Below are 16,895 nucleotides of genomic sequence, written 5' to 3'. Positions count from 1 at the left end.
CGGACAGTCGGACATGGCTAGATCGACTCGGTTGTTGATCCTGATCAAGAATATATATACTTTGTGGGGTCGGAGATGCTTCCTTCTGCCTGTTACATACATTTTGGCGACTTTAATATACCATTTCACCCTATGGGTGTATGGTATAAAAATATGTCTAGTCTTAAAGTCCCAAAACCATGGACGGATTCGTTGGGTGCGATGGAGGGGTCTGAATAATTTGTGACTCTCTTTAAAAGTCTTTGAAGAGGCTGTCCAATTTCGAGAAATTTTCGTACTGACATACTTAATTGAAACTTACCAAAATTACTGAAAACGTGGATTTTTTGATCAAAAATATTTTCGATTTTCTACTTAAAAGAAAAATAAATAAATCAATTTTCCTATTTTTTCTTTATAACTAACCATTAGTTAGTTAATTATATGATAAATTGGCTTATTTTATATTATTGCATACCGAGTGTTAGTTAAATGCATGAATATAAGAGATCTAGCAATAGAGAAACAGAGAGAGATTAAGTAATGAAGAGACAGAGAGAGAGAGAGAGAAATAGAGAAAGATTGCTCTTTTCACACCTTATCACAATCACTGATAGCGATAAATTGTTTAGAACTTTATGATGATTGCCACATTCAATTTAGATGCATATAACTAACCAATTAACAAATATAAAACTAAATGTTGATAAAACCTCTTACCTTATCATATGTGCAAAAAATAAACATTATAAAACGCAAAGTATAAGAGTAGGCGATAACACGAACGGAGGCATAGGTTTTACATATTTGCAGACTGTAGCTGCCGATGTGCTGTTTGGGGTGAAAGCGTGTTTTACATTTCGAGAATTCGCTTCAGTCGTTTGTCAAACGTAGAGTCAAACGAACGTGCTATCGAAGTGTCACTATAAAACCAGTCTGCCAGAGAGAGAGAGAGAGCGAGAGAGAAAGACAGAGAGAGAAAGAGACTCAGCATTAAAAACATGAGTTCCACTTCCATACGCTTGCTCAGCAAGACCAAACAAACCGCACGGATTGTCATCATTGGTGCTGGTGCTGCGGGTATAGCAGCTGCCACACGACTACTCGAACAGGGATTTCGTAATGTAGTCGTGATTGAGGCAGAGGATCGTATTGGTGGACGTATTAATACCATACCATTTGCCGACAATGTTGTCGATTTGGGTGCCCAGTGGTGTCACGGCGAAAAGGGCAACGTGGTATATGAGAGAGTAAAGGAATTAAGTCTCCTTGAAGTGACTGAAGATCATTATGAGACATTCAAATGTGTGCGTTCCAATAGGGAAGTTGTTGACGAAGAAATAGCCGAACAATTGAGATCAATTGCCTTTAATTCAATACCCGAAAGACAAACGGAATTGATAAATTATGAGGGATCACTTGGTGACTATTTGACAACGAAATATTGGCAAGAATTGGCCAAATTACCACAAATTGAACGTCCCATAGCCAAAGAGTTTTTGGCTGTATTTCATAAGTTTGAGAGTTCTGTGGAGGCAGCTGATCATCTATTCGAAGTCTCTGGGCGTGGACATCTTGATTATTGGCTATGTGAGGGTGAACTGCTTCTCAATTGGCGTGATAAAGGCTATAGGAGATTTCTACAATTGTTAATGAATGCCAAGAAAGATCAATCTGAAGATTTTGGTATGCTAAACGGTCGAGTTTTGCTGAACAAACGCATTTCTCAAATAAATTGGGAAGGCTCAAATGAACTGATTATTCGCCTATGGAATGGTGAGATTCTAACCGCAGATCATGTGATTTGCACTGTCTCGTTGGGTGTCCTCAAAGAGCAGCATTCGCAACTCTTTGTGCCAGCCCTGCCGGAGGCGAAAGTACGTGCCATCAAAGGTCTCAAGCTGGGCACTGTAGATAAATTCTTTTTGGAATTCCCTGAACCTCCATTGCCAACAGATTGGCCAGCCTTCAAATGCCTGTGGCTAGCAAAAGATCTTGAGGAATTGCGCAGTACTGAAATGTTTTGGTTAGAGAGCGTTTTTGGATTCTATCCCGTTTCATATCAGCCGCGTATTCTTCAGGGTTGGATTATCGGTGAGCATGCCCGCCACATGGAAACGTTGACCGAAGAGAAAGTGCTCGAGGGTCTACTCTGGTTGTTTCGTAAATTTCTGCCTTTTAATGTGCCACATCCGCAACGTTTCCTGCGCACTCAATGGCATGCGAATCCCAATTTCCGTGGCAGCTATACCTTTCGTTCAACTTACACGGATGAGCTGAGAACTGGTGGCTGGGATCTGGAATCCCCGCTCCTCGATGTGGGTGGACGACCGCGTTTACAATTTGCCGGCGAGGCATCGCACAAACATTACTTCTCAACCGTCCATGGGGCCATCGAGACAGGCTGGCGCGAAGCAGAACGTCTAAATACCTATTATCGTTCCCGCAATTCCCAATTGTAGAAACGAAAATGCATTTAAAAATATTAAAATAAAATTAAACCAATTTTTTTTTCTATACATACCTAAATATTTTTATACATGCGTTCGGCATTAGTTAAATAAATAATGATAATGTTTACACAAAACAAAAATAACAGACAATCCTCAGAAATTTGTCTTAAGTTGTCGAGACTTTGGCAAGTTGTTTATTTATAGATCAGTTTGCATAAATAAAGAAAGGTGTCGGCTAATAAACTGATAAGAACTGGATCAAATAGCACCAAGTTTTCATATACATACATACATATGTATGTATGTGTTTACAAATTGTTTTATGCAATTTGTTTCGGTTGCTAAGTCACAAAGTACAAATTGCTTTACGTGTTTTAATTATTTTTATTCATTTTTATACCCTTGCAAAAAGGGTATATTAATTTTGGTCAGAAGTGTGCAACGCATAGAAGGAAGCATCTTCGACCATATAAAGTATATCTATTCTTGATCAGCACGACGAGATGAGTTCAAATAACCATTTCCGTCCGTCCGTCCGTCCGTCCGTCCGTCTGGATCAACGCAAACTCCTCCCAGACCGTAAGAGCTACAGAGCTGAAATTTTGCATGTAGGCTTGTATATACTGGAGGCGTTTTATATCTCGAATTAAGCCGGATCGGATCACTATATCATATAGCTCCCATACAAATGGCAAAGTCACGAACAGTGACTTTTCTTAATAACTTCGTTATTTTCTGAGCTATTGTCGTGAAATTTAATATTGGTGAGTTAATTACACATATAAACGACTATGCCAAATTTGATCAAGTTCGGATGACTATATCATATAGCTCCCTTAGGAACGATCTTTCGAAAACAGTGACTTTTGTCAATAACTTCGTTACTTTTGACGCGATTGCTTTCAAATTAAACATTTGTTAGTTTAATATATCTGTTAATGACTGTGCCAAATTTGATAAGGATCGGGTAACTATATCATATAGCTCCCACAGGAACGATTGGTGGAAAACAGTGACTTTGATCATATCTTCATTTTTTCCTATGCTAAAAGGAAACATTAGCCTTTTTAGCTTGAACGTTTTTCCACTTTGATGGCTATAGGTAAGGAAAGAGTTACCAAAAATGTTGCAAGGGTATACAAACTTTGACGCGGTCGAAGTTAGCCCCGGCCCTCTGGTATATTATATTTCCTATAGTAGATAACTTTTATTGTGTAAAGTGCATAAGGTTTTAGCAGTTCTATAAAATTTTACTAGTTTTCGAAAATTAGACCATTTTAGGTTAGGTGTTGATTTCATACAATAAACGTACCAATTGCAATGTAAAAGTCTGTTTATGTAACCTTGTTCTATATAGTTTATTTCTCTTAGTTATCCACAATTTATATTAGTTTAGATAACCACATGTTAACATGTTTTATATTTGAATTGTTAGTTTTTGCAGTTTTATTTCAGTTTATAACAGATTAGATCATTCTAGAGCGGTATTTTCACCAGTGACGGATTAGCCGCGCCTTGAGGGGCCACGCTATCAGAGTGCTGTTGTTTTTGCATCATTGAATAGCAAATGTATGTATGTACATCTAAAAATACATTATGGTTCTGAGCAAAATAGGTGCATGGACAACAATTTAATTGTTACAATTATTAAAATTCTTACTTTGTCAAATTTTCACGGATTTTGAAAAGTTATTTCTCTTTTTAATGCTTTTAAATTAGTCTTGAATTGGAATGTAAATTACGCAAATTATTAGTAATTATTTAAATCGAGAACAAACATGTCGTTAAAGCTATTTTAAAATTCACTAAATTCTAATTTGGTTATGATATAACTTTTTGAAATCGTTTAGGCTACAAAAGGCAAAAGATTTTCATTTATGTTCTATCACATTTGAATTTGTAGTATGACCTCGAAAACTTATATTAAGGTTTTTAAATGACTAAGAGTCCTCCCCCTCCCTCTGGCTTAATCTGACACTTGATTTTACAATGTAAAAGTTTTATAAAAACTTATATACCAACAGTTTTACCAATTTGTGTATAGTGATTTAGATCAGTCTATTTTATTTTACATTACAGCATTATTTCACATTGAAAGCCTTCCTTTTTACAGTTTCCATAAATTAAACCAGTTTAACCCACCTTATCAGCATATATTAGTTTCCAAACAATTCCAATTTTGCAACACTCGAGTCCACTTTGATTGAATCCCTAAGCAGGCTGACTCTCAGAATTCGGATATGTGTTTCAATTTTGAGTTTTTGGCGTGTTTAAAACTGTTGAACTGTTTTTGCATTCCATTCTACGCAATATTTGGTATCTAAGGCATTTTGACCGTTTTGACCAAAAAACATGTTGACCAACTCATTTGCAGCCAACATTTTGGCAAACAACATTGTAATTGCGCCTGTTTTCCAGGGCATTTACAAACAACAATTCACCATTCTAACAATCCACGACCCCCGAAACTTTTTTTGTTTTTTTTTTTTTGGGGGTCTAACACATGCAAACATCCAACTTAGGGGTGGAGAGGGGAATTGAGGTTTGGAAAGCCAAATGCAAAAGCAAAAATCAGTTTAGCACTTATCTAGGATGCAGCAAAAACGTAGAGACTGGACGCCCAACGCAATGCATTCCATGTTCCACCCTCCCAAGCCTTTTTGGGCAAAAAGAAGGACCACAGAACACAGAGGGCACCAGCGGCAAATGCCAGAGGATTGGCCCAGGGATTGTCCTGCGAAATGCTTCAACAATTGCCATGCTGAAAATTCAAATTTATGCTAGAAACCAGACGACCGACTACTACTCAGCAGTTCCCAACTCGGCTTTATTTTAGCTCTGCTCTGTTTGGACTTTATGTCTGTTTGTTTCTTTTGCTCTCTGGTATTTGTTTGTTTGTTTTTGGGTGTGTATGTGTCTTGTATATCGCAGATTACCCCGTTAGCCCAATTACATATGCGACTTTGACGCCATTCTCGGGCCAAACAAAAAAAAGAAGGATGGAGAAAACGAAAGAAAGGACAGGAAACGAGGCAAGGCAAAGTAAGGCGAATCTGTGGTCCCATCTACCACACCATTTTCAACTACAAGTTGGTCGGCCACATCTGTTGAAGTTGGAACTGCTGTTGCTGCTGAGTTAATGCCTAACAATGATGGCCGGTGTCTAGCCAAGCGGATACGTGCTTTTTGTCCTTCACTGACTTGGAGTGACAATGTTAAACAAGTCTCTGTTTTGACCAGACGAGAGCAGAGCCGAGCAGATAGAAACATACAAACATATACGTACATCTATTTGCCATGCATGGGGTGGCATATGGAGCTTATGTTTTTTTCTTTTCCTTTTTTTTTTTTTTGGGTCCAGGTAATGGTTATGCCTTGGTACTTTTGGACAGCCAAAGGATTTCATTCTCTGTCTGTCTGTGTGTATTTTGTTCTACAATTGTGAGTGGTTAAGTTGACTTGGAGGAGTCATCATGTGAATGCATAAAGCGAAATGGGAATGGAAATGGAAATGGGACCAGAAATGAATATAGAAATGTCCATGGGCTGGAGTACACTTTGAAAAAAATTCTTTTGAAGTGTTATACAAAATTCTTGGAATAAAAAGATTGATTATATATGTATATGTATGTACATGTAGGACACTTGGTTTTCAAGTATATTGTTGTCCTGTATTAAACATTACTACTTGAGTACCGCATTTTGAGTTGAGTTCCACATCATAATTTTGGGACCTAAGTAGTTAGAATATTTGAATTTTATTGGAGTTATATCAAAGGTAAAGTTGGCTAATCAAATACTTCGAGCAGTTAGTTAACATTAGATGAAAATAATCCAATATATTGAGGGAAAAGTTAAAAATATCTCGAACTTTAATTTCAGTTCTAAGTTGGCATACTACTGAGAACAATTATTTGTTAACTTGAAAGTTTCTTTAATCGATTTTAATTTGTTCACATTTATTCGACCATAAGTTTTACATGTTAGTTGTTTTCAAACTAAGCTATTCCTAATTGGCACCTCGTTCATTGTAATAATTATTAAGACGATCTGCTTCACGCCAGCCCGTTTCGATAGCTCCGTGAACCGTAGAATTGTGGGTTTTGCTTGAAGCTTCGCCAGCAAATTGCAATTTGGGTCGTCCATTAACATCCAAAAGTGGAGTAGCTAAGTCCCACGGACCTATATCCAGCTCATCAGCATAGGTTGTGCGATAGCTATAACTGCCACGAAAATTGGGATTCGAATGCCATTGGGTGCGGACAAAACGTTTTGGCTGCGGAATTTCAAAGTTAAGAAACTTGCCAAAAAGCCATTGAATGCCCTCCAAAACTTTAGCCTCTGTAAGCGTCTCCATATGTCGGGCATGGGCACCAATTATCCAACCCTCTAGCAAACGCGGCTGATGGGACACGCAATGGAAACCACTCACACTTTCGAGCCAAAACATTTCGGTGCCACGTAGCTCGGCTAAGTCCTTTTCCAGCCACAAACATTGAAATCCTACAATATCCTCTGGCATGGGTGGAGATGAAAACTCCAAGAGAAATTTGTCCACAGTGCCGAGATTAAGACCCTTGATGGCACGCACTTTTGCCTCTGGCAGTCGAGGCACAAACAGTTCCGCATGCTGTTCTTTAAGGACACCCAAGGAGACTGTGCAAATGACATGATCTGCTTGCAGAATCTCACCATTCCACAAGCGTAGAGTCAACTTATCATCATTTACCCAATTGATTTGCGAAATGCGTCTATTAAGCAAGACACGACCAGTAAGCACGCCAAGGTCATCGGGTTGATCTTCTTGGGATTTCATTAGAACTCGGAGTATACTTTTATAACCCTTATCACGCCAATTCACCAGATTATCCCCTTCGCAATCAATGAAATAATCGGTTGAGGACAATTCAAACAAATGATCGCAGCCTTCCCAACCACATAGCATAAGCTTTATAACTTTCAATGCTTCCTGGGACAACTCTGGTTCTAGTGATGGCAATTCCTTCGCAACTTCCTTCCAGTAGCTTTGCGTCACATAATCCCCACGCGAGCCCTCATAATTATCACTTTCACTTATGGCAAGTTTCTCCATAATAGCCAAAAGTATATTTGCGGTTTCATGTGGCAGGATTTGTCGATTCGAGCGTATAAATTGACCTTTTAGGCCATTTAGATCTTCTCCAGTGCGTTCGACAAGATTCAGATCCTTGACCATCTCATAAACAACATTTCCCGTCTCACCATGACACCATTGGGCGCCCAAATCCATGACATTATCGGCAAATGGTATAGTATGAATACGTCCGCCAATACGATCCTCTGCCTCCAGCAATTGTACATGCTTAAATCCCTGCTCTAAAAGTCTTGTGGCAGCAGCAATGCCCGAGGGACCGGCTCCTATGATTACAATGCGAGCAGTTTCTTTATTGGTCTTTTTGGAAGAACCAATCGAAGGTGTTGATATCGAACAACTGTCACTCATAACGGCGCAAAAAGAACTAACTAACACGGAATATCTTGCAACAATTTTTGTTTGCTTTTATATACAAACATTTTGTTTATCAGTCGCAGCTGACCGCATAGATAGGAAAAACTCAATTACTGTGGTTTCAATGCATCTAACCTTGAACTATTTCCATATACTATTTTCAAGAATTGAATTCAATACACTTTTTCGAAATTGGGTTGAAATTATTTCGTCGTAAGGTGAAATAAATTGTTTCAACATCTGGAATACCTTTTTGGTTAAAAACTTATCAAATCAGCAAAACTCTAAAACAATAAATATTATCGCGATACGTCAAAATTACACTAGACGAGCCCTCTCCCTCTCTCTCTCTCTCTCTCTCTCTCCTGAGGCTTCCTATTTGGCTCTCTTTCAGCTACTCGCTATAAAATTTGTTTAATTGATTTTGCTCTTGGTTTAGTATTATAAATTAAATTTTTAACTACTATACAGCTATTTAAATTAATTTTTGTATTATTTTTTGTTTGCACATTGCGACCAGAGTGAGGGGTGTTTTGGGAAGCACTGTTTAAATGCATTTAATTAAAATGTTGCAAAAAAAAATTTAATTAAATTTTGCTTATAAATGGGCATATTAATTATGCGGGAATTTCCATTAAATTTGCACTAAAATTGTTGCGTTTGGAATACCCTAACTGCAGGAGTCAATGATTAAACAATAATTTCCAATTTATCGACAATCCTGCTTAGCTTTAAAAGGAGTTTTCATCAATTCGGTCGATTTATTTGAGTGAACATCTGATCAATCCAACTTTTAGCCAATTACACTTTGTTTGTTAAAACTTCTGGAAAAGAATTTCAGTTAATTACGAAAAGAGTAATTTTTAAGGTTGGGAAATATTTAAATTATTTAAACCCAGATATTTTCGATACTTACAATGGAACACATCTTAAAACACACTTCCGTCTATACAAAACATATATGCTGTAGGTACATTTCATGGAATACCTAATCAAGGTAAAAAAAAAAAATGAAAATAGTGCAATAAGCAAAGGGTATTTAATAGTCGTACTAACTGATTTAAATAATATATTCTCTTTATTCTATATATTTTTGTTTTTCTTGATGCTGCAGCATTGCAATGAGGATGACAATGACAATGACAATGTTGGCGGGAACATAACTAACGCCAGTTACAATTACAAGAACCGCAACCCAAATACCAACAGCAACAACAACAACAATAACAATGAACTGTCTGGCCAAAATAATTTCGCGCAACAAGAAAATCAACATTTTCACGAAAATAATGGCCTGGTAAATGAGCTAACCAATGGGAATGATGTTGTTGTTGTTGGAGCTTCTGCTGTTGATGATGATGATGTGCCTGATATTGCTGCTGCTGCTGCTGTTGCTCCCAATGACAATTATGAGAATGATAATAATGATGATGATGACGATGGGGACAACAACCAAAAGAACAATATGGATGACAACAACTCGTCGTCGGAACAACAGCCCGATATTATACCATATCCACTTAGTGTGGGTGAAACAAGCTGGAAACCCGCAAAACTACAGCAACAGCAATGGCAACAGCAACATCATCACGAAAATGACAATGAGGAGGATGAGGAGGAGGAGCACCAGCAGCAACAGCATCTGGAGGACAAGGCCAATAGAAAACCGTTAAAACAATGGCAACAGCTAACATAGCGTAAAATGAGGCGTAATTATTTCTCTCGCATGCGATAAAAACATTTACTCACACACACACACACACACATACTAAAAGAAAATGGAGGAAAACATAAAACACGAAACCAAACACTGAAAAATTTGGTAAATGAAAAATAAACAAGTGGATGGAAGGAATATGAAGCTATAATACACATACATAAGGTCAGTTTAAGATTTGTACAGCATAGCGATACATAAGGCCAGAGTTGGGAACTAACTAAGTTTGTAAAAAAGAAACAAAAAATTAATAAAAAATACACAGCAAACTCTCACACATACACATTAAATTTAAACTAAAAAAAGCGAAAACAAATAAGGGGCAACAAAATTTAATGGAAATTGGTTAGGATTTGAACATATCGAGGCATAAGTATATATACGGACATTATGTGTGTATGTATGTAAGGAACACGTTAATGCATTCAACAGCAAGAACAAAAGCAACAACACTAAAAGAGATTAACAACATTGAATGCTGGAGGGGGCAAAATTTAAACTGCGGCCGTGCCGAAGTTTCTATATTCTTGCTTAAACGCTCTAAACAGAATTACCATAGAGATCCATTGAATGTCATAAACGACCGGGACATTCTAATATTAAAAAAGGATTTAATATCCGTTTTATATGTTTTCATTAACTCAAAGATCTAAAACTAGGTCCTTTGAATCCCTTGTTCCATTTATTTTACCGCCAAGAACATTCTGTACGAAAATTAGATTTCAAAAATTATTTTTTTCTTCTCAAAATATTTGTGTTTTTTTATTTCACCGTCTTACACTTGTAAAAGTGCAGCACTTTCTTTTTCTCTTTCTTTCGTTGTTTGTCGAGGGAACAATCTACCGATTTGGCAAGAGTATACATAAATATATATAGAAAAAGACATGGCAATTCAAAACCGAAATGATATTTTTGCGATCATATATATACAGCAAAAAAAGGAAAATTTTAAAAAAATGCTATCAAAATTTAAAAAAATATACATAAACATACAAAAAAAAAAAAGATTTCCAAAAATAATAATTGTCATGTAAATTGAAGTGCTGCCCAATTTAATAATTTAAAAAAACAACAACAATTTAGATGTACCAATTAAAAAATGAAAAAGTAAAAGCTTGCTATATAGACGGCTTCAGCAGCATCAAGGCGTAATTTGATCTAAAAAAAAATGCAAAGAAAACAAAAAACCAAAAAAAAAAAACATTTTAAAAACAAATGTTAAAATTTGTGTGTATTGAAGTTATAACTGTGCTATATATATTCATGTATGTGTATAAGTATACATAAGACTTTGCTTGAAACCAAAAAAAAACAAAAAAAAAAACCAAATTAATATTACAAAACAAAAGAAATGTATAAGTTAAAATTGCCTAGCATTAATATAAAAAAAAAACATGACTAAAAGAAAGTAACGCAAAGTAAGCCCCATAGTTTCGTTCGTAATCGAAACTTCCCAAGGAAAAAAAAACACCACCCGAAACATATCCCAGCAAACTCATCAAATATCCCAATGTAAGCTATAATTTAAAAAAAAGAAAACGAAACATGAGAATGACGCTAAACCAAAACACAACAAAGGCAAATAAAAAAAAATAAAAATAAAAAAAAACACCATTAAAATCGAAGCTTATCTATAAACCCATATCAATTGTATCGATGTAAGTTTCAAAACTAAAAACAAACAAAACAAACTCTTAGCTAAATGTGGAGTTAATCCTTGCAGAAACCAATATACAGAAATAAATGCAAATTTCAATATACAAAAAATACAAAAAGCGTCCGAGGTTATTTTATTTATCGGTTGTTTCTCAATCATAATTATTTGTTGTTTAATTTTGCAACCTCTTCTACCCAAACATCCCATTTATTTTGCCATTTTTTAAAGGCCGCTGGCTTTTCCTTATCCTGCATGGCACTATATTTGATGGAGTTGATGGCAAGACTTTTTAGAAATCGCAAATCAGCACTCCATGGACCAATACCCAGGAAGGCAAAGTAGAAATCATGTGACAAGGGCGTAGCTCGCCAAAATGAAGGATCATCTGAGGATATAACAATGGGTACATTCTCAGCAATCAATAATGCAGCTGGATGACTGCGATAATCTTGACCAAGTTGCAAAACCTGATTCGACACCGGGCACACTTCAATAGCAATATCGAGATATTTACACAGATTCATGGCAAATGGATGCTTAGTAATGGCATAACCATGACCAATACGCTTTGTACCCATTAGAATGGCATCAAAGAGATTCTCATCGATGGAGGAGCCAAACCAATTTGTCTCACCGGCGTGGAAATAGAAATTAATATGCTCGGGCATCTTTAATAATTGCTCAACAAAGTCAATTAATGGACGTCCCAATTCCTCTTGGCCCACCAAATCGAAGCCAACAAGAAAATCAGGAAACTTTTTCTAAAATACAATCACAGGTAAGTCATGCCATCATTAAATTGGTTAGTTGATAACTTACATTCAAGGCGACACAAGTCTTGACATAATCATCTACTATTTTTGGTTCGACTCCCCTTAGAGGAGCATAAATTAATTTTGAACCAATAAAATCTGGATTTTCAGACACAAAACGTTTCACTTCTGATTTGTATAGGGCTACAGTATCAGAAATCTTTAATTTCTCACCATTTAGGCAATATAATTGAGGCAACAGGGATCTCAATTCTAAATATTGCACTCCATCTTCATGAAATTCCTTAAGAGCATTATAATAGTAATCACCCCAGACTGGTGCATACAAAAGCAGACCATCGAGCAAAATGAATATGCCCATGAAATGAATCCAGGCTTGATTATTAGAACGAAAATTTGAAAACGGATACATGCTGAAACGTTGCATTAGATATTGACGTACATTCTCTTCGCCACGACGTTCTCGAAATGACTCCATGGGCTCCCAAGTGCATCCCTCCATGGCCTTCATGGTGGGTTCCTCTACAGAGAAACGAAAGCCAATCGCCTTGCAGCCTTCGTCCGTGATGCAAATCCACAAATTCTTACGGTACGTCAACTCTATGAGAAACTCTGTGCTACACAATGCCGTATCATGAGCATGAAGTACTCCGCCCTTGGGCATTGATTTTAATATGTTAAACAACGGTGACTCTTTGATTTTTGTTAACATCGTAAAAATATGATGACCTGGTGAGAATTTTGCTGGATCAAGTAATCCCCGCTGTATCTCGGCCGTCTTTAGATCCATAATCACTTCGTTGGCTGCCCTCTCGCGCTCATTCAAATGCAATTTATAGCCCAAACTACCAATTTGCTCCACTCTGGCCACAGCATTGCGTAGGATTTTATAGGCCGTTGGTGTGGTATTCCTTAGACTGCGACTAATCGAGGATGCATATCGTTGCACTATCTTACCAGGAGTGCCACGTAATATCCTACGCATAATTCTAGAAAACTTACACAGAAAATTTTGAGCAAAAAAATTCAAAAAAAAAAAACAGAAAAATAGTAAGAGAAAGACAGAAAAAACAAAATTTATGTTGTTTGACAGCTTTAACCTGTCAAAGGAGAATGTGTCAATGGTTCGCAACATTTGTTAGCGCACACACAGCACAACAAAATGGCGACCGACCGCGTCAACTACATACATCGTTCACGCGGCTTTTATTAGTAATTTATGGGGACTTGGGCTCTCACTTGTTTTTTATGCATCCGCGCGCCCTCAACACCACATTAAATGTGCACGACATCAAATTGATGAGCCTGCCACTGGCTGTGGCGTCCATTTTTGCGCTCTTTTACACACAAATCCGCACACACACACACACACACACAGAAGGCCATCAATTTTATGGTCTCATACATATTTGCAGCCGACTCTAACCTGGTGCTGCTAGCCAGGCCTGCATTTTGCTGCCTTTTGGATCATAAAATGCTCAACCTCCAACCAACCTCCAACCCCAGCAGCTCATTACGAGCGCGAACCGAATCAAAATCGAACCCCATCCTGACCTAAACTGAACTGAACTGAAACGAACTGAACAGCGGGGAGCCAGGCAAAGGGGGGCCGGATATGGCCAAAGGCATGCAATAGAGGCGATGGCGGCACAACGACCACTAAACAGGGGCACGTAAAATTGAAACATTTGGCGCACTCATATGGCTATGGCTCAAAGTGCTTCCACTCTCACTCTTTGGCTCTAGCTCAAAAGGCAGCCAGTCACCCATCTGATGGCCAGATAGGAGCATGAGCAGGAGCAGGAGTAGCAGCAGTAGTCGAAGTATAGAGCCGAGTTAGAAGCCTAACGCACATTCATTAAACATCATCCGGTATATACAGTTTTCTCTGCACTCAGCAATATAACACACCACACCGCATACATCATCAGCGGAAGGCGATGGGATTTATGCGGGTTTTCTTGAACCACCTCTTGCAATTTATGAGTGTATACACTCGCTTAAGAGATGGCAACGTGACACTTATCTTCAAGTTTACAAAAAACCAACAATAGTTGTCTTAAATTCTTACCTTTTCACTTCGAACCAAATTGGGGGACTATTGATGGTAATGCTCAGTGAGTCGATTTGACAGAAATCATAGAGTACTTTCCGGTAGTAAAACCTATTAAGTTGAATCTCATGAGAAAAGAAATGTTTTTCCGATTGTTCATATAATAGTTCTTAGTTATGGATCTAGTAACTTAAAGATAGCTTCAGTCTATCCTTAATCTATCAATCCTAGCAGCCCATGCTTCCGATAGTTCTTAAACCAGTTTCATCTCTAATGTCATTTATGCTTACCACTTGAATGCATTTACTCATTACGATTATGCTTAGCCTTCTTTTGAGTTGGCAACCCATAATTTGCATGCACTTGATGGTTTTGTATGGCTACGACTAACACAAGTTTCCGTTTATTACGATAGTTGCTCCATTTAGTATACAATTGCTGCAGTAGCTGCTGTTGTGTCCTTTAAGAGGTATATGTAAGAGTAATGGTCCTGAATTAGAGAGACAGAGACAAATAGACAAAAAAGAAGCTTAAGGCTAACTAAATACTAACAAATATGAAATTATCTTACAAAAAGGTAGAAAAACAAAAAAAAAACACATTTGGCATATACGGATTAGATAGGTTTTTAAAAGTGTTTGATAATGAGTTTGTGTGTATGTGTGTGTTTGGTTTTTGGCGGAGATGGAATTTGTATTGGAGTAGTGTACAGACTAGAGCTGCTGGCCAAAACTCAGGGAGGAGAAGGCAATCAACAGGACTGTCACCACCCGTGCTAGTCAATCGAGGTGCTGACTGGGCGATGCAGAATTTTTCGTATTATTAACTGTGGCAATAAAATCATCCCATTTGATTTGCCATTTGGCCAGGGCATCAAATTGTTGATCTGCTGAGAGTGAGCTATATTGGATAGAATTCAGAGCCAATTTCTTGAGTAAACGCAGATCGGCATGCTGTGAGGCAATACCCAGGAATGTGATGTAGTAGTCATGCGTCAGCGGAGTTGCTTTCCAAAAGGATGGATCATCGGATGAGATTACAACGGGATAGCCATCGGCAATGTAATGGGCACATGGATGATTACGAAAATCGGATATCAATTGTAGCACTTGATTCGAAACCGGATTGACCTCAATGCCCACATTTAGTTTCTTAACCATATCCAGAACAACGGGATGCTTGGTGAGCCCAAAGCCATGTCCAATACGTTTAGTGCCCAAGAGAATGGCATCAATTAGATTTTCATCGACCGAAGAGCCGAACCAATTTGTTTCGCCGGCATGGAAATAGAAGTCAATATCATCGGGTATCTCCAGTAATTGATCAATGAAATCTCTTAGAGGGCGTCCCAATTCCTCTTGCCCCACCAAATCGAACCCGGCCACAAAATCGGGATATTTCTCCTGGAACAAAAGGAAACACTTTAAAATGGAAGGGGGTTTAAAAGAGAGCATCTAACTTACTCTGATTTCCTTGAGAGTTTCGACATAGCTAGAAACACCAGCTGCATCGGTATTACGTAGTGGAGCATATATCATGCGTGAGCCTATGAAATCGGGATGGTCAGCCTTGAATTTCTCCAGGGTTTCGACATAGATGCGTACAGTATCCAATTGTGTAAACTGTGTACCCTCCAGATCATACAACTTGAAAGGGGGCGAGAGATTTTGAAAATGACAACAGCTTTGGTTTTTGTAAACAATTAAAGACCTACCGTTGGCAGAACCGTACGGAATTCCAAATACTGTACACCATCTTCCAAAAATTCCTCCAATGAATTGTAATAGTATTCCGCCCAGACGGGGGCATACATAACCAGACCATCGAGTAGGGCAAAGATATTCATAAAATATGCCCAGGCCGCATTGTTGTCTTCAAACTTTTTGTTGGGATAGATGGTGAGACGCTCTTTCAGATACTCATCGACCTCAGTGCTACCGAACTCCTCGCGCACAGCAGACAATCGAGTCCAATCGCAACCGGATTCATCAAGTGCCGCAGGTTTTTCTTTGGCAAAACGCAAGGCACTTGCCGTCAATTCATTCGATTGACGGCAAATCCATAAATCGTCTTTGTAGGTCAATTTGATGATACACTCCGTGCTGCATAAGGCCGTGTCATGAGCATGCAAGACAGCGCCTTTGGGCATCTGCTTAAGCAGCTGAAAGAGTTCGGTATTCTTAATGGCATCCAAAACATCGAAAATATGTTGCGAAGGCTTGAAAAGATGGGGAGTTATCAGACCCTCGGAATACTCGGACAGTTTGGCCTTCATAATGGTCTCATTTGCCTTTATCTCTTGCTCAGTTAGCTCCAGATCGTGACCTAACGAACGTGACTCCTCATAGCGAAAGAAGGCACTGCGCAGAGTCTGATACGTTTCGGGTGTGGGACGACTACGACCAAGTAGTGGCTCCACATTTTTTGAATGACCATATAGTGTCAATAGCTTTCGATCGTGTACATCTTTGGGATGCATGCGAGATTCCGTCCAGCCGCAAAAAAGACCCAACACGCTCAGTAGAACGATTAGATTACTAAAAGAGGAGGTGGACAGTAACATTTCGACACTTTTTTCTGTCTCTCTTTTATTTATTTTCTTGTTTTTCGACTGATCGTGTCAATGTCCGTGGCACAACTAAAGTTGTCGACGCTTCCACTTCCACTTCAATTCGGTTTTTTTTTTTTTTTTTGTGTTGGTCACTTATCTGAAACGATGATTGGATGGTTAATGGTTGGGTGGTCATTGAATTTGTATTTATTATCTTTGATTTA

At 38.1% G+C, this 16,895-nt stretch overlaps 5 protein-coding genes across 5 annotated transcripts; 2 read left to right on the top strand and 3 right to left on the bottom strand.

The window, feature by feature from the left end:
- Positions 1 to 870: 870 nt before the first annotated feature.
- LOC111519096 (spermine oxidase-like) lies at positions 871 to 2,498 on the top strand. The gene has a single exon (XM_023178034.2). The coding sequence runs from the start codon at positions 981 to 983 to the stop codon at positions 2,439 to 2,441; it is 1,461 nt and encodes a 486-aa protein (XP_023033802.1). The 5' UTR covers positions 871 to 980; the 3' UTR covers positions 2,442 to 2,498.
- LOC6646311 (spermine oxidase) lies at positions 981 to 2,441 on the top strand. Its single transcript, XM_002068968.3, has one exon. It carries the CDS (start codon positions 981 to 983, stop codon positions 2,439 to 2,441), a length of 1,461 nt encoding a protein of 486 aa, XP_002069004.1.
- Positions 2,499 to 6,345: 3,847 nt separating the features above from the next.
- On the bottom strand, positions 6,346 to 7,914 carry LOC6646310 (spermine oxidase). Its single transcript, XM_002068967.4, has one exon. It carries the CDS (start codon positions 7,912 to 7,914, stop codon positions 6,442 to 6,444), a length of 1,473 nt encoding a protein of 490 aa, XP_002069003.1. The 3' UTR covers positions 6,346 to 6,441.
- Positions 7,915 to 11,395: 3,481 nt separating this feature from the next.
- On the bottom strand, positions 11,396 to 14,472 carry LOC6646308 (adenosine deaminase 2). Its single transcript, XM_002068965.4, has 4 exons — positions 14,411 to 14,472; positions 14,139 to 14,231; positions 12,114 to 14,066; positions 11,396 to 12,055 (listed from the first exon to the last, which is right to left on the bottom strand). The coding sequence occupies exons 3-4, from the start codon at positions 13,200 to 13,202 to the stop codon at positions 11,456 to 11,458; spliced, it is 1,689 nt and encodes a 562-aa protein (XP_002069001.2). The 5' UTR covers positions 13,203 to 14,066; positions 14,139 to 14,231; positions 14,411 to 14,472; the 3' UTR covers positions 11,396 to 11,455.
- Positions 14,473 to 14,490: 18 nt separating this feature from the next.
- On the bottom strand, positions 14,491 to 16,828 carry LOC6646307 (adenosine deaminase 2). The gene is made up of 3 exons (XM_002068964.4): positions 15,835 to 16,828; positions 15,584 to 15,766; positions 14,491 to 15,523 (listed from the first exon to the last, which is right to left on the bottom strand). Exons 1-3 carry the CDS (start codon positions 16,681 to 16,683, stop codon positions 14,900 to 14,902), a joined length of 1,656 nt encoding a protein of 551 aa, XP_002069000.2. The 5' UTR covers positions 16,684 to 16,828; the 3' UTR covers positions 14,491 to 14,899.
- Positions 16,829 to 16,895: the final 67 nt, after the last annotated feature.

Source organism: Drosophila willistoni (genome assembly GCF_018902025.1).
Source record: "Drosophila willistoni isolate 14030-0811.24 chromosome XR unlocalized genomic scaffold, UCI_dwil_1.1 Seg143, whole genome shotgun sequence".
Taxonomy (NCBI): domain Eukaryota; kingdom Metazoa; phylum Arthropoda; class Insecta; order Diptera; family Drosophilidae; genus Drosophila; species Drosophila willistoni.
Note: the sequence above shows the minus strand (reverse complement) of the source record. Positions and strands in the feature narration are given on the sequence as shown.